This window comes from Anguilla anguilla, chromosome 9, assembly GCF_013347855.1.
Source record: "Anguilla anguilla isolate fAngAng1 chromosome 9, fAngAng1.pri, whole genome shotgun sequence".
NCBI classification, from domain to species: domain Eukaryota; kingdom Metazoa; phylum Chordata; class Actinopteri; order Anguilliformes; family Anguillidae; genus Anguilla; species Anguilla anguilla.
Window position 1 is genome coordinate 20,667,459 of NC_049209.1, and position 24,592 is coordinate 20,692,050.

A 24,592-nucleotide genomic window follows, 5' to 3' on the forward strand; every position below is an offset into this window, starting at 1 on the left:
GCTCTGGCAGTAGTAGTCCATGGAACATAGAAAATAAATATGCGCTACTGTATGTGCGCAACAGTAAATAAAATTATCTCAAATTTGCCGACTGTAGATGCAGGAAATATTATGTCTGGTGTGCTTACACGTTGAGTTAACTTCATACACCCTCTTTCCTCCACCCGCTGTATTTAGGGGACACAATGATCTGTATGGATCTGGAGCATTCATTTTCAGTAGTGTGTCTTTTGTATGTGTACATACAATAAAGGTAATCTGTGACAGAGAGCTCACCAGATTATTCTTTTGCTGCCTTTCTTGCTTTGTTGGTTCCTTGCCCGCTGGGCATGCGATTCAAAAGGCATGAAACAGCTGAAGCTCAAAAATAGTACATCAGACAAAGCGAGGCGCAACAGGTGATGTTTGCCTTAGTAGTCCCACATCATTGGCTGCTCGGAGGGGTTGTCTAACCTGGGAAACAGGAATCTCTTGATTCCATCCTTGTGCATGGAAAAAGGTAGCATATAAGAAGCGGTGTGTACGGCCCCATGGATGGGGAGCAATTGGGGGAGGCGTTTGTGTGTGTCTGCCTGTGTCTCATCGGGGCTTTGGTTCCTTAGGAACCACACGCTCATAGCCTGCTCGCACGGGTGTAAAAATAAGCCTGAAAGGAGCGCAAAAGCTACCTGCGGTGAATCACACAACAACACTGACGTGTCCTGCTCGAGGAGCCTCAGCACACGCTGCACGCCTGCGTTTGCCCGTGGGCCCTGCGCCCAGCCCGCTGCGTAAGCCGCGTGCTGATGACTGCCGAAACCGGGCAGGTGACGCTCTCCGGTACCATTCCACCCCCCAGGGCAAGGGATGACTCTGAGCTGTCGTGCCCGAGACGGCCAACCCACATGCAAATTTTCTGTTGCCCCTCCCACTCCTTCACATTGACTGTACAAACAGTTTCTATGGAATGCGCGGTCCGGCCCCCGTGACAGACGCGATCGGAAGGCAAACACAGCAGCACGTCGGCCGGAGCGGTGCGAAACCCAGCCTGCAAAGCCAGGTGAGTTTAACGTCTCCCCCCCCCTCCCCCCGAGGGGCTCCACTTCTGCATCCACTCCGGAGAGATTTCCTCCGTTTCTCTTCTCCTGGCAGACTCCTTTGATCTTTTATGTTGTCTGTCAAAAAGCTTTTAACGCTCAGGAACATTGTCTCTGCATACAGTTAAATGCAAAGGTATTGGGACTGGTATTGGGATTTGTTGTTTTGGCTCTGTACTCCAGCACATTGGATTTGAAATTAAACAATGAATATGAGACTCACGTGCAGACTGTCAGCTTTAATTTAAGGGTATTTGCATCAGTATTGGGCGAACTATACTTTTGCATCTAACTGTACACTCCAAACAAAGCAATACAGGAGAGTGGTTTTTGTTACTTTTGATATCAGTGGTCGTAATTTATCAAAAATTTCAAAAAGTGTAAAAACTGTATTGTAACTCACTCTGGATGAGAGTACTCGTTAAATGCCAGTAAAGTAAAACAAAGCAAAGCTAACAGTGCTTTGGCAGTGCATGCATTATTTCCAAATATTTTTGGTGTTAGACTTGCCACCTATGTGGCGTGTGGGTGATATGACAGTGAACACAAATACCTGTGTTAATTTGAGTTACCTGTGTTAATCAGCTCGCTGGCTTTTTTCCATGACGTTCCCCATCACAGGTTATTAAACTGCATTAATTACCTGTGAAAATATGCACTGTAATCACAGCAGTCAGATTGACACTGGTCATTATTGCTAAATGATTGCGTCAACTAAGTGCTTTGGATACCACGACTACGTATTCTGCTTTGACTTTAAATTTCTCCACAAGCTAATTAAATTATACAGGTATCAGGCTGAGGTGTCAGCTATGACACTTGGACAAGAATGTCACCAAACATTGTCGGGCAAAATGTTCTGGAAAGTACTCCCCGAACTGAAGTGCTCACCATAAGCACAGCCTTGTCACTTTTGTCCCACCAGGGGCAGGGTGGGGTTCAGTTGTCCAAGCGTTGCTTGTGTTTCCACAGAACAGGTTTCTCCCACAGCCATAAGAGACACCCGTAGGCTACAAGCTGTCATCGGTGAGACATACACCTGACCTTAGATTGATGCTTTTTCTTTTTCGCTCTTTTCTGCATGACTGTGTTGACCGTAGGGTGTCTTTGCCTTACTGGTTCGCAGGTGAGCATGCAGATGTCAGCTGCAGTGCTGCTTGCTCAGGTCGCATTGATTCCAGAGGTACAATTGCTGATTCCAAGTCATGGAGAAACAGAAAAAGCAGAAATGCGGGAAATTTGGGAAAGAACATTTTAATTAAAAACCATGCAAGTTTGTTGAATCTATGTTGTAATGTGTTTATCTTTTGAAAGAAAATACCTATTGTTTGTCTGTTCATGAAGCTGGAGAGCCATTTGCCATGACACTCCATTGGCTGGGCTGATGTCAGGGAACAGCAGGCAGCTGGACTCCCTGATCCAATGAGCTGGTCCTCCATCACTGGTCTCACCTGCCTGCTGTGCTGCGTTGTGTTGTCAGCTGGTAAGCCCCTCCCTCCGGGAGGTGTTTTCCATGAACTGCATTTGAGCAAATGACCCGTTTGCACTCTTCCTGGAGATGTTTAGTCAATGTTGCTGATGAACCTTGTAGCAGGGCATTCTATCATTTCAAGAGAGCAGGGGCCTGGGTCAGGAAGCAGGATAACTGAGTAAAACCTGGAACAGCTCTTTTTACTTACATTACATTACATTACAGGCATTTAGCAGACGCTCTTATCCAGAGCGACTTACACAACTTTTACATAGCATTTTACATTGTATCCATTTATGCAGCTGGATATATACTGAAGCAATTCCGGTTAAGTACCTTGCTCAAGGGTACAGTGTCCTTACCCGGGAATCGAACCTGCGACCTTTCGGTTACAAGCCCAGTTCCTTACCCACTGTGCAACCCATCTTCAACCCATATTTCAGGTTTGGAAGTGTTCTTGGTTTTACACGGTGCAGTTATCCAGCTAACTCAGTAATCCTGCTTCCTAACACAGGCCCGTGGACCTTTGGTGATGCGGCTATGTCACTACTCCTTAAATTTAAAGCTATTGTGCTGTGACATTAAAAACCAGCATCTGCAAACTAAGCTTTTTCTCCCCCAAAACAACTCACTCAAACCAAAGAGAATATATTTCTAACAAGATACCTACATATAAAGCAAGAAAGCAGCAACCATTTGCATGATTTGTACTTGTCTGTTTGTATTCTTGTGTTTATTGTTGTAACAATGTTTATGCTGCCTTCTTGGCCAGGTCACTCTTGAAAAAGAGATTTTAATCTCAATGAGACTTTAACCTGGTTAAATAAAGGATATATATATATATGATATCATTCATCTCAGAATAACCATTTCTTTGCTCTTTGTTTCTTGTTCCTCTCAATGAGGAACAATTAACTAAAATATACAATTAGTCTTTTCATTTTTCCAAGCGCTATGCTGTTTTGTGGACTATTTTGTGCTGAGTATTTGAATGGAATAACCTCTCACCCTCCCACTGTCATATCTGTGTTTGTATTGTCTGCAGGCAGGGTGTCTCCCCCACAGAACCTGAGCGTGACATTTCTGGATTTCAGGGGTGAGGTGAACTGGTCCCCTGGTATAGGAAACCCACCAGGAACCACATACACTGTGGAAATGCTGCCTATTGGGTTAGTCTGAAAGCTTCAGTACACTGGTTATGACCTGATTATAGGTATGTGTATAAGTAGCCACTGTGCCACACTCCCCACTAGTAACCAATTGCAGTCATGCCAAAAAAGTCACACATAAGCACAAAGGCAAATATACATTGTATAGTCTGTGAGTGACAGATATTGGATGCCTTGGCACCCACTTCTCTGCATACACACACACACACATGCGCAAACCCTTTGAGCAACAGAGACAGATACCAAATATCCAGTGACTGTGGCCCAGCCTTACACTTTTGAAATAGTCAAAGTGGCACCATAGCACAGTACAGATGTGTGACAAGTGTTTTATTGCCTTCTCTGTTTTTTCACAGAAGCAAGAGTTGGAGTCGATTGGAGACGTGCACTGACATAGAATCCACCACATGCCATCTCAACTTTAACCTGACTATGAATGACCTGTTGGACTCCTATTACATCCGGGTCAAAGCCTCATGGGGTGGGAACAGCTCCAGCTGGATCAGCCTGGACACGGTCCAGCCATATGGGAACAGTGAGTTTCATGCCCGTTTTCATTAGAAAACCCATTGTCAATGTGAAACAATTCTTCACACAGCCTTGCTGTTTTCTGTTCTCTCTATACAGTATATGTCTATAGGGCATCTGTAATTGCTATGTACATGTCCACATGTTATTTTACATGTATAGTGCAGACTGTAAGATTTTGGACAGTAAGTCAGTTTTTCTTGTTTTGGTTCTGTACTCCAGCGCATTGGTTAAAGTGCAGACTGTTAACTTTAATTTGAAGATATTTTTGCCTATTACACTAAGAAAGCTATAACTTAATGGCTTATGTGAAAGCTTATTAATAAGCATACTATACACCTCCAGCCAAACTGTCCCAGTTAGTTTCTTTTTTCCTCAGAGAAGTCTAATAGGGGAGCCCTCTGAGAGGGAGTGAATGCTTTTGATTATGGTGTGACTCTGAATCTGAATCTGATTTCAGCCCTAACTCTGTCCTAACAGCTCTGCTGAGTGCCCCGACCCTGAATTTGTCTGTCCAGGAGACAGATATATTTGTGCACATCCGCATGCCCCAGCTTGTTCTCTCTGTGCTGCCCAAACTGAGATACAAGGTCCGGGTCTCTGAGGGAGCCAGTGGAGATGACGAAAAGGTTAACTTCGCCGTGCCCATTGACAAGTTTATGAGATCTGTAAGGCATCCTGGCAAGACATCTCAGATGCGCTGCTTTCAGATTAAGATAATATACCTAATATATCTAGAATCACGGTTTTTTCTGAAACTTAAAGTCAGCAGTGCACTGATCTGATTCACAGTGGACCTAAATAAGTTTGAACAGCTTTGCGTTATCAAAGTGCGTAAAAATGCGTTTAAAAAAATGCAGATGCTATTAAGTGATTTTGAAGTTGATGCTTGAGTGTGTAAGAAAATGGCCTTACTTGACTTTACATGTGCAGTGTGAGATGCTCAGAGAGTCCTCCTATGTGTGCAAAATCCTGAGCCTGGGCCAGCGGTACTGTGTCAGGGCCTCCGCCATCCACAGACAGCAGCAGACTAAACCACACCTCTCCTCAGTGAAGTGTGTGGACGTGCCTGACAATACCACAGGTTTGCGAAAAGGTTTGTGCTGCCTCAACGCATACTGTCATAATGTTGTGTCAGGATATCCATTAAATGCTGAAAAGTGAAGCCTAGTCAAAGCAATTGAGAATCCTGAGATTTAGCAAATGTATAAATTAGTAGAGTGTGCAAAAATGACATTTAATGGAGGAAAAGTTTTAAAACAAAACTACAATGGAGCTCCAAAACCTTTGTTTTGAACAATAAGCAACAATTTAGCTTGTTGAGACAGCAGGCATATAATTCAAGTGGACCTAGATTTATAGGCCACCTGTTACAGTCTGAACAGTCACTTGTGAACAGCAATTTCAGAATTAAGTTTAATTATTGAAACTTTTCATTTAAAACTTTAATTAAGGAGAGTGACTTGGAGCATGGAAGGGGAAGCGTGTCTGAAGTTTACTCTCGTCTTGTTCCATAGATATACTGAAGCATATAGGTATGGCAACCTTAGCATTGCTGCTGGTCATAATTGGCGTCATCATAACACCCATGTACATTTACATGAAGCCGAAGGCATCAGATCTCACACCCAGTTCACTGGTAGGTATAACACCGTGCACATTACCATACTGACCATCATCATCCAGCAGCCATCCTGTTAGCACACATGGCTTGCATGAAGACATAAATCTCAATTAAGTGGTTAATGCCCTTACATCACGTATATCTTTCTAACAGTCCACAATCTCATTGTTTTTTCTTTGAACTGCATGAATATTTTAAAAATTATTTATTTATTTATTTATTTATTTATTTATTTATTGCATATTCTTGATGCATCCAATGACTTTATGAAAAAATGAAAAAAAAATATCAATGCTCATGACCTCTGCTACTTTTTAATTCTTAGGCCAATAGCTTACAGAGTTACAGATACTATTGGGGTTGCCAGAAAATCCTATCTAATGTGAAATAATCTGCCTATCGAAGAGACAATTACTTGTGAGTTCCTATTATGTTCATAAAAGCAAAAATGGCAGTGATATAGTGATATTTTCAATCAAACATGTCAGTGCGAAATCGGTGACAATTGCCAATTTAGCTGAAACAACACTGATGGAACTGCTGTGTCTCTCTTGAACAGAAAGTAGTTGGCGGAGCTAGCAGGATCTTGATGGCCATTCCAGCTGAAGCTCCGTCCCCCTTGGTGCGTGTCATCACCCCTTCCCTCAGGAGTGGCATGACATTGCAAGAGTACCCGTCATCCTGCAACTGCAGTTACGAGTGCAGGGTTCCCATTTCCTGCTCGGTGCAAACCGCTGATTTTCCCCTACCTGCGGCAGATGAGGAGGAACTGGAAGAGCAACATCTCTCACCCTGCCCGTATGCTGGGACGTTGGATGAGGAAGTGCAGGGGAATGACATTTTGGAGGGGGAGACTCACAGCGCAAGGCCGCTTTTGGGAGAAAGGGACTGGCAGCTAGACCGGGGTCCCTCTTGCCTGGATGTGCCAATGACTAGCCTGAGCTTGTGTCTGGACTCTGGAGAACCATGGGAAAGCTGTGGAGAGAGTGACAGTGTCAGCACAGAAGGAGAGGAGACGGACGTAGGAGCGAAGCTTCTGGGTCAGTCCCAGAGGAATTCTGCTGGGGACCTGTCCAGTTCACTGGAGACCCTTGCTGAGCCTGACCCTAGCTCCACCTACCCCACTGGGTATGAGCCCCACTTCAGTCCAACCTCGTGTGAGCCCAACTCCTCTGCCTGCTCCCCCTCACCTACGTTTGGACAGTCAGTGTTGTATTTAAAGAGGTGACCAGAGAAACATCACCAGTGGAAGGATTTAGAGGACTGTGGAAGGAGGCCAATTTAAGTTGGGTTTAGTGCCATTACATAAATTGCATTGATGCTCTTAGCAGAAGTAAATTATAAAGCGAGGGGAACTTTGGAAAGTGGAATTACTTGTTGGATTAGTACATCAGAAGATCAGTATCAAAACTGCTGTGACATATTGCACTGGAAATGTTTACCTGGAAGCCATTTGATGAAGCCAGTCTACAGTACCTTTATTTACCTAATCTTCTGAAAGACATGCAATGTCATCCAATTATTTCTGAGGAGATATAATGAATGAGAAGATGTTGCATTGTGGTTCCTGATTGAAAATGTGATTTTAATGATCTGCCTCCGTGTGTGTATGTGTGTGTGTGTGTGAGTGCGTGCGTGTATGTATGTGTGTGCATATGTGCGTGTGTATGTGTGCGAATGTGTGTGTGTGTGTGCATACAAATGATTTATGTTTACACATGGCTCCTTGCCTAAGGCCTGCGATTGAGACTGCAATTATTTGCATTGCATTTGTTACTGAGAGACCTGTAGCTAACTGGTAAAATTCATTACGCAATGCTGAGATGGACAGAATTAGGGTGCTGTTTTCTAGACTGTACAAAAAATGAAGATATATTTTATGATATGGAACATATAATACTGTTTACACCTAAATATACTTGAAAATATATAATATTATAAACATATTGCTAAATATAAAGCAAAATAAATGTGTTCACATTAAAGGGACAGAAGCTTGTCTATTTTTCACATTGCGTACCACATATTATACATAAAAGTGGTTGTACCCAGACAGAAAAAAATAAGTGCACAAATATCATAAAAATGATTTAATTGTTTGACTTCCAGGTTTGCCAGACCACCAGGATTTTTACATATACAAAATGTAATATAATTTCATAACTCTCTCTTATACCTTTAATTTATTTGACTATTTACAATTCTTGGTAAGCAAACGTTGTTTTGACATTGTACAAAAGCTGCCGGTGTTGGTGGGTGGGTCAAAGTTGACAGGTGGGTTGGCATGGGAAAGGAGGAGAGTGGAGGGGGTAGATCTCCAAAAAACCCCAACTCATCCTGGGCAGGAAGTGCATGTTCTTCTGGCACTTCAGTTATGCTCAGCTTCAAATACCACATTAAAGCAAATATGCCATTTTAATTAGTCAGCTATGCAACAATGTTCTTTCTGAACTTCAGCAGCTGCCAAAGTTCCACGTTTGTTTAAGTAACAGAATATATATATATATATATATATATATATATATATATATACAGTAACAATGGCTTAGCTGGAGGGATATGGACAAAGTGCAATAGTTTAATGGCTAGAATCCAGGCTTTATCCTTAGTTTTAGACTTTAGCCTTAGCAGTTGTATTAGCCCCATTACAGCAGCGCGTCATTCCTTGCTGAAGAAGGAGGAGAAGAATCCCCCTTTCCTTGGCCTTTCTTCCTCTCCTCGCATGCGCAGCGAACGGCTGGTGACAGTGCCCCGCTGCAGAGTGGTCTTCCTCACTCGCTCTTTCTCCCTCTCCTCCACCTGCTGGCAGATCACTAGCCTCATGTCCTCCTGAGCGAGAGCGAGAGAGAGAGAGAGAGAGAGAGAGACTGTGTGAAAAAAAGACAGCAAGAGAAAGGCATGGAAAGAGAAACGCACTGTACTCGGCGGCAGAAAATGAGAGGAAGAAGAAGAGTGCACTTTCTTACAGATGGAGATAGAGAGAGAGAGTGAGATGGGGAGGGTGAGAGAGTAAGGCAAGGAAGGAGAAAGTCCTGGAGGCAAAGATGAGAAGGGAGTGGGCGATATCTGTCTGCAAAATATGAAAGCAATTTGGCCTTAGGAGCGTCTGTCGGGATCTGTTCACAGGCAAATATTTTCTGACACGAAAGTGGTAATAAATAATGTCAAGGCTGCAGGTGCAGAATCAGAATGTCAGAATTCTCCAGAACGCTCTCAATCATTTCCGAACAGGCCACAGTTGTACTAATGCAGGAACTGCATCACTTAGCTTGTTTTTCAATGTCACTAACGACTTGCTCTTTCTAAATATAGCTAATAAGCAAAACCTTCCAGCCTTTGTAGCTCACGCCCACCATTAACGTCAAGGTTATACATTAACTTCTTTTATTTATTTATTTATTTATTTATTTTTTTTTAACTTTTTTTTGGCTAGATTTATCAGCTGCCAAATAAAATGAAACACATATGATTGTTAAGTAGGCAGCCAGCAAGCCTGCTATATCACATCCTTCTCATGCTCATAGCGACCTATTGTTCAGATTTTATTAGCACAGACATAGAACTAAAGTGCACTCACCTGCCAGGCATCCACCTCCTGAGACAGTGCCACCTTGTGTTTGATAGTGTTCATGAGCTGTTGGGTGAGTGAATCGCGTTCCTGACGCACCTTCGCCAGCTCCGCCTCCAGGAAGCTAGGTAGCGGAGAACAACAACTCCTTGACCCAAACAGTTCAGAAGTACACACCTTTTCTTACACAGAGCCTATTATTTTTGCCACCAAAACAATTTACTTCCTTGATGGGCACAGAAGCTGTGACCGTGGTGAAAGCACAAGGAACAACACCAAATTTAGCTTACTCAGCATACATTGATTTGGCCGTCATATCGCACACAAATGGATTGATTCCAGGGATTTTGAGGTCCTCACCTGTAGCTGGGCTGTCCAGGAGAGTGCCTGAAAGCCTGCAAATCTTCTTTTAAAGACTGCAGCTCCCCTTCTCGGGACTGAAGCTGTAGAAGACGACATTTGAGAACACTGGCTTAAAATCAGACCCGTGAATTAAAATTGGAATTAGAATATCCCATTAGAAACAGACCTCTTCCTTGAGCTTCTGAATTTCACTCTCCTTCTCTTGTAGGAGTTCGGAATGAACCTGAATAGCCTCCTTTGCCTGAAAAAAGTACAGTTTTTATTACTTTGGGGGGGCTCTTTAGAACAAGATAAAGCAGCATAGCATTCAAAAATGCTCGACTACACCTATTCTTGGGCTTTCTCTGCGGTGCACTGAGGCAAGGAGAGAGACAGGGGCAGTTAGTATTTAAATATGCAAAGTGTCATGTTTGAAAATGGGACTTCGCACAAAACTCATGAAGGGTTTTTTTAAGCCACACCCATTCACACACATCTGTTCATCAGACGCTGGCTGGGGCATTTTTTTGCCTGGCGAGCAGGGTTCATGGGGGCGGTGAGTGCAAAGTGAGCCGTGGGCACCGAGGCGGGGGTGGAGGGAGGGTGGGGGGGTACCTGGGTCTGCTGAATCTCACACTGCAGGGACAGCGGGAAGCAGGTGGTCTCACTCAGGCTGGCCTCCTCCCCCAGGGCCTGGACCCTCTGCTTCAGAGAGTGGGTGAGCGTACGCAGCTGGAACACCGTGCTGCGCTCCTGGTCCAGCTGTGGAGGCCGCAGACCCAGCCGCTCGCTTAGACGTTCCCCCACTCCACCTCTCACGCCCGCGCTCTTTTCTTCTTCTTCTCTCGGCTAAAAGCGAAGGCTAACTGTCCTGCTCGTTTGCGCTAGCAAAGCTCGATTGCTCACCTCTGCCTTCCTCTTTTGCAGATTGATCTATAGCAGGTGTAGGCAACCCTCAGCATAGAGAGCCAGAGATTTTCCTGTTTTTTTTCGCCAAAGCTGTGTAGTTGAATTAGGCAACCGAGCCTTCAGGCTCAGGCTCTTAATAATCGATGAAACTCTTGTGATTAAGCTTGGACGGAACAAAAACCAGAAACATCACTGGCACTCCAGCACCAGGGCTGCCCCTTGTCTATAGCCTTGTGTCTCTCTCCCTCAGCCCCTTCCACCTCAGTTCTAATTCCCACCCTCCCCAAACCTCTGCCACCTTCAGCAGATCAGCAATGTCAATCACTGTAAGCACCGCCTTCATGGATGTTAGCGCCACCCTCCCAAACTGACCTCTCCTTCTCTCTCCTCCAGATTGGTCTGCAGCTCTGTCACTCTCTGCCTCAGCCCATCCCTCTCTGCCCGCAGCCTGGAGCCGTCCTCCTGCGCAGACCTCAGCCGTTCCTCAGCACGTCCGTATCGTTCCTGAAGCAGTCTGTTCTGTGGAGCGAGAGAGCGAGGAGGCAAGAGAGAAGTGTGCAAGTAGTGAGAGAAGCTATTCGTGCGGGCGTTCGACTGAAGGGAGGTTGTAAACATCTTTAGGCCTGAGAACAACACAGGCTTGTATGGGCGTGTGTGTGCGTACGTGCGTGCGTGCATGCGTGTGTGTGTGTTTGTGTGTGTATATATAAGTGTGTGTGTGCCTATGTGTGCGTACCTCTGCCATTAGACTCTCCATTCTGGCGGAGCTGATGGAGTTGCTGAGGCTCCTGTCGTCCATATCTTCCCTGAGAGTGCGCAACTCTGAGCGGAGAGTGTGCTCCAGAGCCACTGCCTGAGACAGAGAGGAAATATTATGATAAATCCATAAACACCTGGGCATACATACACAGGTGTGCTAATATACATATACTAACATATGTATTTACCGCTTATACTGTATATAATCGTTGATTCTGAGGAGATGGGGGCAGTTCTGCTTTAGAAGGTGAGACGGGAGGGTTGTTTTCCATTTGTTTCACCTGTTTCTATCATTTTTATTTGTTTAAATGGCTTTTTTTATTCAGGAGGGAAAGCAGATGAGAGGGGGGAAAGAAAGATTGAGAGAGGGTATTAGAAGTAGAAGGGAGAGAATGGAGAGAGAGAAGGGAAAGAGGGAGTTAAAGAGCAGGAATAAAGGAGGGGTTGAAGAGTGAGGGAAGGAGTTGCCTCAAGAGAAGGAAGGAGGTTTCTGTCTGACGTATGAAGCCAGAGAACGACCCCAAGCTGCTTAGCCACATTCCACAGGTCAGGTGAAGCAGCAAGACAGAGACAAAGACAAAGACGGAGACAGACAGGGATGGTGAGGACAATGGGTAAAGTGTCTATAACATTGTGTGTGTGCGCACATGTGTGTGTGCGCACATGTGTGTGCATGTGTGCGTATGTGTGAGAGAGAGAGAGGGAAAGAGCAACAGAGAAATTTAGGGCTGCAGTAAGGAAAATTCCTGAGCTCAATAAGTGGTTCTCTTGTGTTCCCTTAGACCACTGCTTCCTGTTCTATCAGTGTCTTCTAATTTGGAAACTGAACATCGAAACAATTCAGTATTCACTGCTTAATTCCTCAGATACACATATGTCTCCATATATACACACACAGGCCTGTCATCCTCATATTGTTTCATTTTTTCAAAAAATATTTTGTGCCCAATATAGGGCTGAACAATTCCTACTGATATTTGGAACCCCACTCTCAATTCAGGGGAGTGTAGACATCCACGGTTCTCCTCCAAAACATGTTGTGCTGCGAGCTGCTTCTTTTCACACAACAGGCTACAACTAATTTCGCACAGAGTGGAGATGAAGGAACCTGGACCTTTCATGAGCAGCTTTAGCATGCAGCCCACAGGCACCTGATTGACCAGCAAGTATTGCCAGAAAGCAATGAAACACCGGCCCCTAACCGACTGAACCCTTGCCAATTGTGCATCGCCCTATTGCCACCAGCCAGTCGGGTCTGGCATGGTCTGGATTTGACCTAATAATTTTGGCTAATCCATGCACCACAGCGTGATGCTTTAAACGAATGACTGTTTTATTTTTATCTTATTACTGTCATTACATTGCACTTATCTTAAAATTGGGTAGAAAATGTAGTCAGTCCTACTGCAGGAGAAACAGCAGAGAATTTAGGAGAATCTCCCGATCCTGTGTGCTGTGTATGTGCAGGTTACACATGGACAAGTAAAGGAAAGTTAAGAAGGGAGAGAGAAAAATGGAATCTGATTGGTCACCTCAGCCAGCTGCTCCACCAGCTTTTGGTTGTGATTGGACAGCTGGGTTAGCTGCTCGCTCTCCTCCCGCCTGCGATCCCGGCCCTGGTTGCGCTGTTTATCCAGCTGCTCTCGGAGCGCGGTGATGTCGGCCTGTAGTTCTGCCTCCCGCTGACCGCTTTCCAGCTCCCTCACCTCCAGCTTCCGCTGCAGAACGTGCTTCTCCTGCTCCAGGACCTAACACACAGGCACTGCACTTTATTATAAGGACCAACACACAGGCACTGCACTTTATTATAAGGACCAACACACAGGCACTGCACTTTATTATAAGGACCAACACACAGGCACTGCACTTTATTATAAGGACCAACACACAGACACTGCACTTTATTATAAGGACCAACACACAGACACCGCACTGTATTATAAGGACCAACACACAGACACTGCACTCTATTATAAGGACCAACACACAGACACCGCACTGTATTATAAGGACCAACACACAGGCACTGCACTTTATTATAAGGACCAACACACAGGCACTGCACTGTATTATAAGGACCAACACACAGGCACTGCACTGTATTATAAGGACCAACACACAGGCACTGCACTGTATTATAAGGACCAACACACAGGCACTGCACTTTATTATAAGGACCAACACACAGACACTGCACTGTATTATAAGGACCAACACACAGACACTGCACTCTATTATAAGGACCAACACACAGACACTGCACTGTATTATAAGGACCAACACACAGGCACTGCACTTTATTATAAGGACCAACACACAGGCACTGCACTGTATTATAAGGACCAACACACAGACACTGCACTGTATTATAAGGACCAATAAACAGACACTGCACTGTATTATAAGGACCAACACACAGGCACTGCACTGTATTATAAGGACCAACACACAGACACTGCACTGTATTATAAGGACCAACACACAGGCACTGCACTGTATTATAAGGACCAACACACAGACAGTGCACTTTATTATAAGGTCAAAATGTATAGACACTGGACATTTTTCAAAAAAGCTTAATGCACAGTCATTGGGCTTTATTATAATGCAAACCACTAAAAGAGATTTGATAGTTGGTATGCTGCAAACCTTTGCCCAGGGATGGAATCTATATTATATGTATAATAGACACTTGATTTAAATGTAAATTGTAGATACCAGAACATAACAGTGGTATGTGTTTAATACAACCACTTCAGAATGATTTCAGCATACCTCTTAATTGGAAGTAGATTACCTGTTTATTACCTGCTAACTTTGTTTTCTTTAAAGAAAAGCTTATTTCATAAAATAAGGAACAGAAATCTTGCACAGGGTAATCATCACAAGGAAGCACAGCATGAAATGAAACAATAAAAAAATGCATACTCAATGTTGAAAGAGAGAACACAACATCTACACTCCAGATGCACGCACCAAAGTGGTATTCCTCTGGAAGAGGTATTCCTCAGTGAGCCCAGATCTATGGTCTAATTGCTTGCCTGTGAGAGTACTTACAACCAAACCTCTGTCTATTGGGTCCGAGCAACAAGAGAGTCCTGTATCACTCTCCACCTGCCACCTAGCGTTGCGCTAAATGTTCACCCACTGTGTGTTACACAACTGGTCTCTGTTCCTTATTTCTATGGAGCACGATAGAAATATCAGTGAGAAACTGAACACACCAATTCACCCAGTTCTCATCAAGTCCACTTGGTCTATTTAGTCTGCTTAGGAGCCATTGGAAAGTAAATTACAGCCTACTAATTAAGTATGCCATTTAAAAAGCACAAATCAAATAGAGAAAGAACGCACAACATAAGGACAAGGTGCAGCGCAGTGGATGAAAATGAACAAGTTGTTTACATCAAGGTTGTAAACAGCAGTATGCAACCTTAAATGTAGTATGCAAATATAGTGAAAGATAGATATTTTATAAACATACTCATAGTATGTCTTTAAATGCTTAGATATGTTGTTTAGAATTGGTGCCAGGCTTTATTATTATCACTTACATTTTTAGTGAAGTAAGTTACAATATACAGAACAAAACAATTCTGTAATCTGAATTCTTACAAACTGTCAGTGTTGAGAGCCTTATATTGTGTTTGATAGCCGTAAATGTATAATGTTTCTAATTGCTAGATAATGACATTTAAAAAAGAGTGAAAATTTCATTTTTCTAATGGAAATCTTACATAATTACATTCCTTGACATAATTCCTAATTTCTTAAAAGCCTTAATTCAACCTAACCCGTAATTATTTAAAAGTGTTTTCTGGATGATTTTGAAGCTGCATATTAGGAATGATTATTCAGAGAAGGATTGTTCAAAACCACTCACGCGACCCTTTGAAGCCTTTTATATTTTTGAATTGAGTAATTACCCATACATTTATGGAGCTGTATTTATGCTGAAAGGATTCCGTTGAAGCGGAAGGGTTTCAAAAGCATCCTCCCACCTATGTACCAGACACCCCACTGCTCCACAGACCATTGGCTGCAACTAATACACCATGAATCATGTTGCTGTGACCTGTGCATAACCCTAGAAGGTGTACAGCCAGCAAGCGATTTTTGTGGAGATAGGTAAAAAAAACAGGCCATTCAATCTCTGTTGAGCAACAAAATGGAAATCATAAAAAATGATGCCGACTTTACAAAAAGGCGGGGCCTAGGCAGAACAAATGGAACTTCTCTGGCTTGAGTTTCCTTTTAAGCTCACCCACCCCAATTCCCATTTCTCTTCATGCCCCCGACTCACCTCAGAGTCTTTGTCCTTCTTCTCCAGCTGCGCTGTCAGCTCCTCGTTCCGCTCCAGGAGGGCTCGGCCCAGCTCGGCGGCCAGGATCAAGTCCTGCTCCAGCAGCAGGGAGCTGGAGTCATCCTGGGGCCCGTCCGAGGGGTCCGTCTCGGCCACGGGGGACATCCGGGGTCCCCTTTGCTGGGAGGACGTGGAAAAAGGGAAGAAGGAGTCCTCCAGGTTTGGGGAGGGGAGGCTGTCCTTCCTGGGGGAAATCATCTCCCCAATGTCACTTCCTGTGTCTGAGCTTCTCCACATATCTGAGGACATGGCACATCCTGCGGCCCCTCCCCACTCCTCCAAGCCCCACCCACTCACCAATCTTTCTGTGATTGACAAGCTGCTCTTCTGTTTGCTGCCCAGGATTTATTCAGCAGCCTTGGTGCCCAGGTGTCCAAGCAAAAGCAATAGTAGGGGGTTCCTTAGGTGCACCTTGGGTGAGCGTGACATGTGAATTTCACTGCTGAGGTCCACCCTATAGGAAATGCATGAGGTTAGCCATTCAATTCACTACATGAATCATTTAGTGGTCATAATTCAGAAAAGAACCCCCCAAAACTCTTGCTTCAGTGCCTGTAATTCTCTCCTCCTTCGATTTAATCCAACACAGAGTTTGGGGCAACACTTTTATGGCAAACACATCCCTCATACCTCAAACAGACAAACAGAATTTATTTAGCCCACTGAACCCCAAACCCCCCTACCCCCTGCCTCCCTTTAACATTAAAATGATTGGGAAAAAAACTGTATAACCAACGATCCAATGACCCGGTTTAAGTTATTCCCCTTTAAAACAAGCATCTGCAGTCTGAAATGAAGTGTCTTTCTTGTCATACCAGTGTACAGTGCAACAAAAAACTTAAGAAACAGAGGTAACGTAATCTGAGGCCTGAAGACGGGCCCTATTGTGCTCTTTGTGTGTTGCCCTGTGCGGAAGACAGGACAGTGTACTCCACACATTCCTGCAGTCATTCAGACTGTCTTAATGGGGCGCCACTTTACCTCGTAGGATCTGCTAGACAGGTTTTTAGAAGTGGGCGGGGGGGTGGGAGCGGGGGGGTGGGGGTGACTGTGAGGTGGCGAACTTTCCCACCTTTACATTTCTACAGTTTTTTTTCGTATGCGGCATCTCAACCTAACTGAAACTCACAAAAGAGATTATACTTTGCCTAGGTTATTTAACCTTATCTGTTTTTTCTGTACTGTCAGTATTTTTTCTCCCTGTATCGGAAGTCTTTGTTGAGTACATGTACACAGTAATGATATGAGCGAAACTGGCTTTGCATATTATCACACCCACATATGTTTCATGTACCCTCACATAAACCATATGACTTATATTTAGAACAGTTTTCACTTTTAAGAAAACATTTTATTTACGACTTAGGCAAGCTGCTCCATTTCTCCCAGCTGTACCCTTAGAAGAGCTATATGTTGAATAATTTAAGAGACCTTAAATTATAAAGCTCATGCTGTATGCTGCGTTGTTTTTAGCTTCATATAATATGGGTTGTTACAGTAAAAAAAAAAAAAAAAAAAGCAAGACAAGACATTTAAACTGATGCAGAAGCCTGAATTACATATTTCACACTGCTCCTCTATTTTTCCCACCTGTGGAGTTTTCCTTACCTGAGCAGTTCCGGGGGCAGCTCTTGTGTGTGTAGCCTACTGACGGCGATATTCTGCTAGCTGCTCTACCAGCGGCTGGTTGTCAGCCCGTTGCGCAGGTCCCGCCCTCTCCGGGAGGAATTCTCTCAATCCCGGTTTCGCGTCAGGGAGTGTCTGGGGAATAGATGCACTTCTACAGAACAGGTGATTCACAGGTGCGCCTGCCGGTCTGTCAGGCCCCGCCGGCACATTGCGTGCCTACTCAGGAGGGTGGGGCCGCAGTACACAGAAGGCAGGGATTGGGGGAGAACGGGCGCACGTATGTGCAAGTTGCAAATGAAGAGGAGGTATGGAGGTACAGTAAGAAACTGAATAACTGCGTCATCTAAAAAGTTTGCGATTACCTGCTCGATTTACATCACAGTGAGCCACAGTGCCACTTACTGCTTAAAAGTTGAAACTACAACATGCGAAACCCTGTCATCTGAAAATAAAATATTCAAGTGGAACAAAGCGTATTTTAGGTTTACGGATGGTATTTACTTGTATTCAGGATTTGTAGGTTCTTGGTTAGCTCGGTTAACTTTCTCGTGCTTTAGTGGTGTTGCATTGCTAGCTGATCTGGTGTTAGCCAGGTCTTGTGCTATAGCTCACATAAATCAAGTGAATACCTTTGACACGGAAAAGAAGAAATAGGATTTGTTTGAAGAAGGTTTCTGGTTCGGCTCAGTGTTGACACACTGCTGTTGTAAACACGTAAACGTGAATTTCTTTCAGTAAATATCCAGCCTTTTAAATTAATGATATGCCAAAGTAAAGAAATGTAGACCTTGATCTTGAATTTGGTGAAACTCCCTGGCAAATAGACAATGCAATGTCGATCTATTAATGTTTTTGCATCCAAACAATACATGCAGTAGGGCACAGTGGTGTCCCTTTGATGTTACATGAGTGAGACAGGTCTGAACCAGGATATGACACATATAGCTGACCCCTGGCCCTGATTGCTGGATCACACGGGCAGGCTTGGGTGAGACAAGGCAGAAACAACAGAAAATCTACCGGAAGAAAACAAGATATAGACCACAGTGTGTCAGAATATCAGGCTCAAAAACATGTTAACTAAAAATCCAAAGGAAGGGGAGGTTGGATTTGAGATGGAGTGACTGCAGTAATTTGCGTGATAAAGTGCATTTTCCTTGGCAGGTGAGTTCCTCTGAATGAATACCTTGTTTGGCTCCAGGGACAAGGTGCTTGGCCCCTCTGCTCAGGCCCCAGGGGAGCTGTGGGCTGGCAGTCCTCCCAGTGCCTGACAGAGCCTTGAGTGTATCGGGCCAGTGAGGTCAGCCTAGGGCAGGCTGGGGGCGGGGGGCAGCCCAACTCCACACAAGCAAGAGCCTGTCAGCAGCTGACCCCCATCTAAGCCACTGCTTCCTGTTTTCTACACGGCATGCTTTTCCAGTACCTGAATGGGGTTATTTGGAAGTTATGGAACGACCCCTCTGCTTGGCTCTGGCCTCAATGTGCCGTCTTGTGGATGGGCAGGCTGCTGTTACATGTACTAGATAGGGCATGCTTGAGATCCTTCTGAAATAAATGAGATGGGCCACAAAAAATCTCTTTGTACACAGATTTTCACAGAGGATTTTATGGGTGAACGCCTACGTTCCCATTCCATCCAGCCAGCCCAAATGAGCTGGCAGCCACTTCACAGCACACACCATCTAGAGTGTATCTGAGAGATTGTGGACTCAAAAACCTGGCAGAAGACAAGAATCAGCAACTGTGTGTGTGTGTGTGTGTGTGTGTATTAGAGAGAAAAGTGAAAGAGGCTTCTCACACAGACTTCTCTTGGCAGTTTTAAGTCCCTCCTTTGGAATCAGATGTTGGGCGGGAGTGTTTTTCTTTTTTTTTTTTTTGGTGTATTTTAGAGTGAGTGAGTGAGAAAGAGAGAGAGAGAGAAATAGAGAGAGAGATTCATCACATAGGACACAGACTGAAAGACAGAAGATGGAGTGCCGCGTGTTTTCGTTGTTTTCTCTGACACTGTGCTGTCTGCTACCACTCGCCGTGCGTGCAGGCAGACAGATGCCCAAACTCTCTGACAGGAAGCTGTGCGCAGATTCAGAATGCAGCCGTAAGTAACGTCTCCTGGCACTCATGCAACCATTAAGGCAGGCTGTGCACACATAATGCACCTCATCTATATGCATGCACTTCTGAATTTCTTGTAAACCAGATCTGGTGTTTTCTTGATTTTTGCAGCATTTTTCTGTTTCATTTCAACACTTTAATTAACTTGAATACTGTGCAGTACAAAATGAATGAAACACAACACAGCAAATGTATTTTATAAAGGCGTATCTGCAAAAACATGCAGTATTTGTTTCAACAGGCTATGCAATTTGCAAGATTATAGTATTTTGTCCCAAGTTTTTTTTTCTGTTTTAAACATAAATTTCCTATGACATGATTTGCATGTTTTAAAACCTCTGTGATTTAAACAAATAAAATTATGATGAATGATAGTTGATGAATCAGGGTCTCTCTCTGCTTAAACCCTAATACCCACTTATTCATTGTTATATAATTACTGTAACATACAAACCTTACAGGTGCCTGTAGTGTCAGGTGACCATGTCTCTCTGTGTTCAGATCCAATACTCATTGCTCGTGCCCTAGAGGATTTCTACCCCCAAGACTGTCGCTTCATCCCCATTCGCAAGGGTCAGGTCATCTATGTGTATGCCATGCTCAAGGACCGTGGTAATCTCTTCTGGGCAGGCAGTGTGAGTCTCACACCAAGGGACACCAATGGGGAAGTGGGGTGCTCTAATAATACACTACATACTGTCCAGTAAAGAATTAGTGCTGTCCAAAGTAAAACCGAGGATATAATTATTATTATTATTACGACTGGAACAGGTAATCGTCATTTCACAGATTTGAATAGCTTTTCTAGTTGAATTAATGTAGTAACCTTTTTGTTTTCTGTTGTAACTGTCTTGGGCTAGGAGAATGGTTGCGATCTAGATATTTCCATGGGCATAGATGGTGAAACATGGCAAATGTGTACAGTTTTGCTTACTATTGGCTACCCCCGCCCCTTAAAAAAAATCTTGTTGTTATGCCTGCAGGTTCAAGGTTCCTATTATGGCGAGCAGGAGGCGCGTCTTGGCCATTTCCCGAGCAGCGTAGTAGAGGAAACCCATGCGCTTATGCCAGCCACAGAGGAGGTCAAAACTGATGTATGTATATTGGGAGTAGATCTCTTTATGAAGACGTCACGACTATAAATAAAGATTGAAACTAGATTTCCCTGAAGTTATGTGCTGACACTGTCAATTTCTTAACAGAAATGGGACTTTTACTGCAACTGAATGCGATTTTGGAATCACCACAAGCTTCGAAGTTCACAGATCTACGACTGAATTCCTACGCATTTAAATGGACCAGTGAAGCCTATGCAGTAGTGCAAGCGGTTTCTGACTAGCCAAGCTTGCGCTTTTACCGTGCCAACATGTAAACGGAACGTAGACTGGGTAGTGACTGGGTGTGCAGTGTGTATTTTGTAAAAAATAAAATATCCAGTGTGAACACATCAGACAAAACAACTTTAACCTTGGATATGAAAATACCGTACCCTACGCACGGCTAGTAGGAAATATCTTTCCTCTGTAGCTAATAGCAAGCGGACCACTTTAGCAACATCAATATTATTGCATTTTGAATGGAATAAACGTAAACAAAGCTGCTCTGAAATGTGTAAGCGTCTCTTTTTATAATAATCAAATGTTTATTTAACAGGACTGCAGCCATTTGTCAGATGATCTGAAAACTATCTCCTGAAGTTCATCGTAGACTATCTGCTTTGCTGAACCTGATATTGCCATGACTGAAACGTTGGAGTATAAGTTTCAATAGGCTACTGGTGTAAATTATTACATTAACAATATCAGCATTGTTCTGCGCAGCTTACACAATGATTTTTAAAGAGGACTTTAATTTACTTTTTAATTTAGAAACACTACATATAAGCATTTGGAAATTCACTAATGTGCCCTACAAATGTCGTATCTACGAATGGACTGCCTTCAACATAGGCGCACCGTAACCAAGGTAACGCGCGACAACAAGGTGGTCATGTTAGAATGTGATATTTGGCAACCGCATCCGAGCGCGTGTTTAAACATTACAAGGTAAGTTTCTTGCTACGTTAGAAGAAAATAATACCATAAGACATGGCAAGGTTATAATAAACTTGCAAGGTTACAATGCAGTTAAAAATTTCTATGTGGCTTAAACTGTCGAGTTAATTACTCGGAGAGTAGGCGACGCGATAAGCTGTAAGCATACATATTTTATACAAATATGTGTATAATTTACATATTAAAGCATAGATATTTTGAACTGTTGACCTATCGATCTGTTTTGCGATTATGGTTTACAGTTGCTTGCACCAACACGCCTGGTTATTATTTTATAAATTGCTGGCTATATTAATAGTAATTCAATTGTAGGACTATATGTATACATATGCATATAGCGTTTTGCATTTTATTATTATTTTACTGTATTTGAATTTGTGAGTTGCGCATTGTTTGAAACTACTTTAATGTGGATAATTCATATTTTGCTAGTAATTTCAAATATATTTTGAAAAGGATTGTTTTTAAAAAGATTGTAGCCTAATTGCGATGGAAGTTGCGCTAAATGTAGTAATGCTAATGATGATAGTAATAACAACAACAACAACAACAACAACGACAACTTTTTTAGCATGGAATTTCCTTTGGAGGACAGAAGCCCCTCTTTCCACTATATGGTACGAGCCTCTGGACAGGGTGAAGTGTGGCAAGGCGAAGACTCCAAATTTGACCAGTACGGCTGGCGCTGCTCCACCGGCGAAGACTCCTACTCCACGGGCACCCTCATCGGCAACTGGTCAGAAGAGCGCTTCGATATCCGTCATGCATCTCAACGTCGCCCTCTACCGTCTCAGGTGGGTATTGTTGACCTGGTCTTGAATTTTGCACTGACGGGGTGATCTTGTGTAATGTAAATGGGATGTTTGTTTAAATGTATTTTTTCCTGATCTTTATATTTTCACCTTTCTCAGTTCTCCCACTATTTTGAAACAACATATTCTTCTTCCTACAAGAGAGACGAGAAGCACTCCTTGCACACCACTGGTACGTTGCCTCCAATAATTATGAATGAGTTGTCCTCACTGTTCTCTGGCAATTATTAAGCTGAATTTATTCTGCATATGCGTGTGTGTAATTTGTAACTTGCCTAGGACTCTGTTTTTCACTGCAGGCTTTAACAAAGAAGCTCATGCTTTCCCTGGGCACCAGCCTGAACTGGATCCCCCGCACATCCGGTGTGTTCCCAGCTCCAGCTACAGAGTGGACTTCAAAGATCACATGACATCGAAGGGCCGCAAAGGGCCACAGGCTGCCCCTCAGACTCACTAGGTGGGGAATGCAAAGGGTCCGAAAAACACCCCTCTGAGTTCATTCTTCACTTTTGGGTAATAATCAGCCTGCGGTGGCGTGCTATCACGTCACAGCCTCGGAGAGCCACTGGCTGTATGAGCAGAGCGAGATTAGATGAATGACCCTCTCATATTGTTTTATTCAGTTTGAATGAATTTTCTATCCTGGTTGTTGCCGGATTGGCTTTGGGCCTAACTCCATCTTTCAAAGCGATCAAGCTGTGTCATGGCTGCATTTCAAACTGCACTCTCTCGTTGTGTAAACTCAGGATTGTTAAGCTGATTTCCCGTGCCTTAAATTCGAAACTTTTCACTCGCAAAACCCACGCTGGACTGTCCAAATGAAGAGTGAAATTACCATGGCACACACAATGGCTGCATGTGGTGAATGCATTTGGAGTGGACATTACAGTTCAGCTCAAACTCATTGATTTATTTTATTTAAACTTGCTGGTAAAAATAGTAAAAATTACAGACGCCAAAGACATCAAATCTCTTAAAACGTTACTAGCTCTTGCCACACTTCCAATAAATTAGCCATTTTAAAATTACAACTGCATTCCATGTTCTTGTATTACCCTGAAGGTAGGTAGAATTAAGTTGCAGACACACCATTTGTATCAACACAGCAAAAATACTACTGTGTTAAAATCTATTTGAATACAATTTATCCCTATTTGACTATGTAAATTGTGTTATAGTTGAATTAACATTTTAAAGCAAAGAGGATACATTTTTCAGAAGTCTTGGTTCCAATACACTGGTTCACTTGGCCAAGAGAGGAGGCCTGGATAATGAATTTTATGATACTCTTATCTCTGCACACCTGGACTTCTACACTGGCCTGTAATCTATGTGAGCATGGCATACTGTACTCTATGCACACGCAATGCTAATAAAATAAAGCTGATTTGAACAGCTAGGACTCCAGTCTTGCCGTTATAAACATGGTCAGTACGCGTAAATAATTAAATGCTGTATTTATGGGTCCCATCTGTAAATAAAACAGTAAAACTACTGCCACATGAACATAACCTCTTCGGCTATTTTTTCTCATTGTTATCAATTACAAGATTTGTTATTGATAACAACAAGGAGGGGACTAGGAGGGGGAGAACCCAGCAGGCACTTCCTCCTGGAAACTTCCAGTAGGTAATAGAAAACATCCCCAACAAACTCTTTTCGGTAATGTCCGCATTTGGAACGTTCCAATACACCCACACTTGCATGCATGCACATACCGCTTACATATATGCATGCACACTGTTTTTTTCACACCTAAATAATAGCCATCAGGGGATGTTACCAGTTAGATTTTATGCAACATGCAACAGTTTTATGTGACCTTGAAATTACATTTTTGTGCAACAAATATGAGAATATTTGGGAATGTTCACATTATCTCACAACAAACGTAATGTAACCCATATGCTCTTGACATGTTACTTGTTAGCTGCTAGATGTTTGGCACAAAACAGTATTTTCAATAGGTCTTCTCATTGATTGCTTTTGCTTTTGTGTTTTCTAGATGTACACAATGAATCATGTTCATAAACAGTTTTTTAACTCTTCTCTGCATTGCGATTGTAAATGCGATTTCTTCACTGGAAGAAACTTTTCACCACAATCCTTTTTTTTAAATGGGAATTACTTTTCCAAAAAGACAAAACACACTGAAAAAGACACAGCTGTCCTATTA

At 43.2% G+C, this 24,592-nt stretch overlaps 4 protein-coding genes across 9 annotated transcripts; 3 read left to right on the forward strand and 1 right to left on the reverse strand.

Annotated features, from left to right (window-relative positions):
- The first annotated feature begins 112 nt into the window (after window positions 1–112).
- Window positions 113–7,888, forward strand: crfb12 (cytokine receptor family member B12). Of its 3 annotated transcripts, none has more exons than XM_035432881.1 (8): window positions 113–1,039; window positions 2,177–2,559; window positions 3,593–3,716; window positions 4,073–4,251; window positions 4,725–4,873; window positions 5,178–5,340; window positions 5,762–5,883; window positions 6,428–7,888. In XM_035432881.1, exons 2-8 carry the CDS (start codon window positions 2,499–2,501, stop codon window positions 7,094–7,096), a joined length of 1,467 nt encoding a protein of 488 aa, XP_035288772.1. In that variant the 5' UTR covers window positions 113–1,039; window positions 2,177–2,498; the 3' UTR covers window positions 7,097–7,888. The 3 variants fall into 3 exon arrangements, with proteins under 3 accessions (XP_035288772.1, XP_035288771.1, XP_035288773.1); XM_035432880.1 differs by having other exon boundaries at window positions 2,421–2,559; XM_035432882.1 differs by lacking the exon at window positions 113–1,039 and having other exon boundaries at window positions 1,074–2,259; window positions 2,421–2,559.
- A 55-nt stretch (window positions 7,889–7,943) lies between these two features.
- On the reverse strand, window positions 7,944–17,809 carry bicdl2 (BICD family like cargo adaptor 2). Of its 4 annotated transcripts, XM_035432885.1 has the most exons (11): window positions 17,418–17,785; window positions 16,107–16,263; window positions 15,750–15,929; window positions 12,979–13,194; window positions 11,424–11,540; window positions 11,060–11,206; window positions 10,394–10,540; window positions 9,966–10,040; window positions 9,797–9,879; window positions 9,446–9,560; window positions 7,944–8,697 (listed from the first exon to the last, which is right to left on the reverse strand). In XM_035432885.1, exons 3-11 carry the CDS (start codon window positions 15,912–15,914, stop codon window positions 8,527–8,529), a joined length of 1,236 nt encoding a protein of 411 aa, XP_035288776.1. In that variant the 5' UTR covers window positions 15,915–15,929; window positions 16,107–16,263; window positions 17,418–17,785; the 3' UTR covers window positions 7,944–8,526. The 4 variants fall into 4 exon arrangements, with proteins under 4 accessions (XP_035288776.1, XP_035288774.1, XP_035288777.1 ...); XM_035432883.1 differs by having other exon boundaries at window positions 15,750–16,263; window positions 17,418–17,787; XM_035432884.1 differs by lacking the exon at window positions 7,944–8,697 and adding an exon at window positions 8,709–8,938 and having other exon boundaries at window positions 15,750–16,263; window positions 17,418–17,809.
- Window positions 17,810–19,277: 1,468 nt separating this feature from the next.
- On the forward strand, window positions 19,278–21,158 carry mia (MIA SH3 domain containing). Its single transcript, XM_035432892.1, has 4 exons — window positions 19,278–19,533; window positions 20,052–20,185; window positions 20,534–20,644; window positions 20,753–21,158. The coding sequence occupies exons 1-4, from the start codon at window positions 19,407–19,409 to the stop codon at window positions 20,774–20,776; spliced, it is 396 nt and encodes a 131-aa protein (XP_035288783.1). The 5' UTR covers window positions 19,278–19,406; the 3' UTR covers window positions 20,777–21,158.
- A 353-nt stretch (window positions 21,159–21,511) lies between these two features.
- c9h11orf1 (chromosome 9 C11orf1 homolog) lies at window positions 21,512–23,811 on the forward strand. Its single transcript, XM_035432161.1, has 4 exons — window positions 21,512–21,595; window positions 22,176–22,398; window positions 22,516–22,588; window positions 22,716–23,811. The coding sequence occupies exons 1-4, from the start codon at window positions 21,540–21,542 to the stop codon at window positions 22,871–22,873; spliced, it is 510 nt and encodes a 169-aa protein (XP_035288052.1). The 5' UTR covers window positions 21,512–21,539; the 3' UTR covers window positions 22,874–23,811.
- Window positions 23,812–24,592: the final 781 nt, after the last annotated feature.

Excerpts from the sequence above, each read along its gene's own strand:
- crfb12 (XM_035432881.1), top strand. The coding sequence starts at position 2,499 with ATGAGCTGGTCCTCCATCACTGGTCTCACCTGCCTGCTGTGCTGCGTT. Across the intron at positions 4,252-4,724 it reads GGTCCAGCCATATGGGAACA|CTCTGCTGAGTGCCCCGACC; the intron begins GTGAGTTTCATG and ends CTGTCCTAACAG. Across the intron at positions 5,884-6,427 it reads ATCTCACACCCAGTTCACTG|AAAGTAGTTGGCGGAGCTAG; the intron begins GTAGGTATAACA and ends TCTCTTGAACAG.
- bicdl2 (XM_035432883.1), bottom strand. The coding sequence starts at position 16,058 with ATGTCCTCAGATATGTGGAGAAGCTCAGACACAGGAAGTGACATTGGG. Across the intron at positions 10,541-11,059 it reads TGGAGGAGAGAGAAGGAGAG|CTGGACCAGGAGCGCAGCAC; the intron begins GTCAGTTTGGGA and ends CGGCCTCCACAG. Across the intron at positions 9,880-9,965 it reads TTCAGAAGCTCAAGGAAGAG|CTTCAGTCCCGAGAAGGGGA; the intron begins GTCTGTTTCTAA and ends CGTCTTCTACAG.
- mia (XM_035432892.1), top strand. The coding sequence starts at position 19,407 with ATGGAGTGCCGCGTGTTTTCGTTGTTTTCTCTGACACTGTGCTGTCTG. Across the intron at positions 19,534-20,051 it reads CGCAGATTCAGAATGCAGCC|ATCCAATACTCATTGCTCGT; the intron begins GTAAGTAACGTC and ends CTCTGTGTTCAG. Across the intron at positions 20,645-20,752 it reads CAGAGGAGGTCAAAACTGAT|AAATGGGACTTTTACTGCAA; the intron begins GTATGTATATTG and ends ATTTCTTAACAG.
- c9h11orf1 (XM_035432161.1), top strand. The coding sequence starts at position 21,540 with ATGTTAGAATGTGATATTTGGCAACCGCATCCGAGCGCGTGTTTAAAC. Across the intron at positions 21,596-22,175 it reads GCGTGTTTAAACATTACAAG|CATGGAATTTCCTTTGGAGG; the intron begins GTAAGTTTCTTG and ends CAACTTTTTTAG. Across the intron at positions 22,589-22,715 it reads GCACTCCTTGCACACCACTG|GCTTTAACAAAGAAGCTCAT; the intron begins GTACGTTGCCTC and ends TTTTCACTGCAG.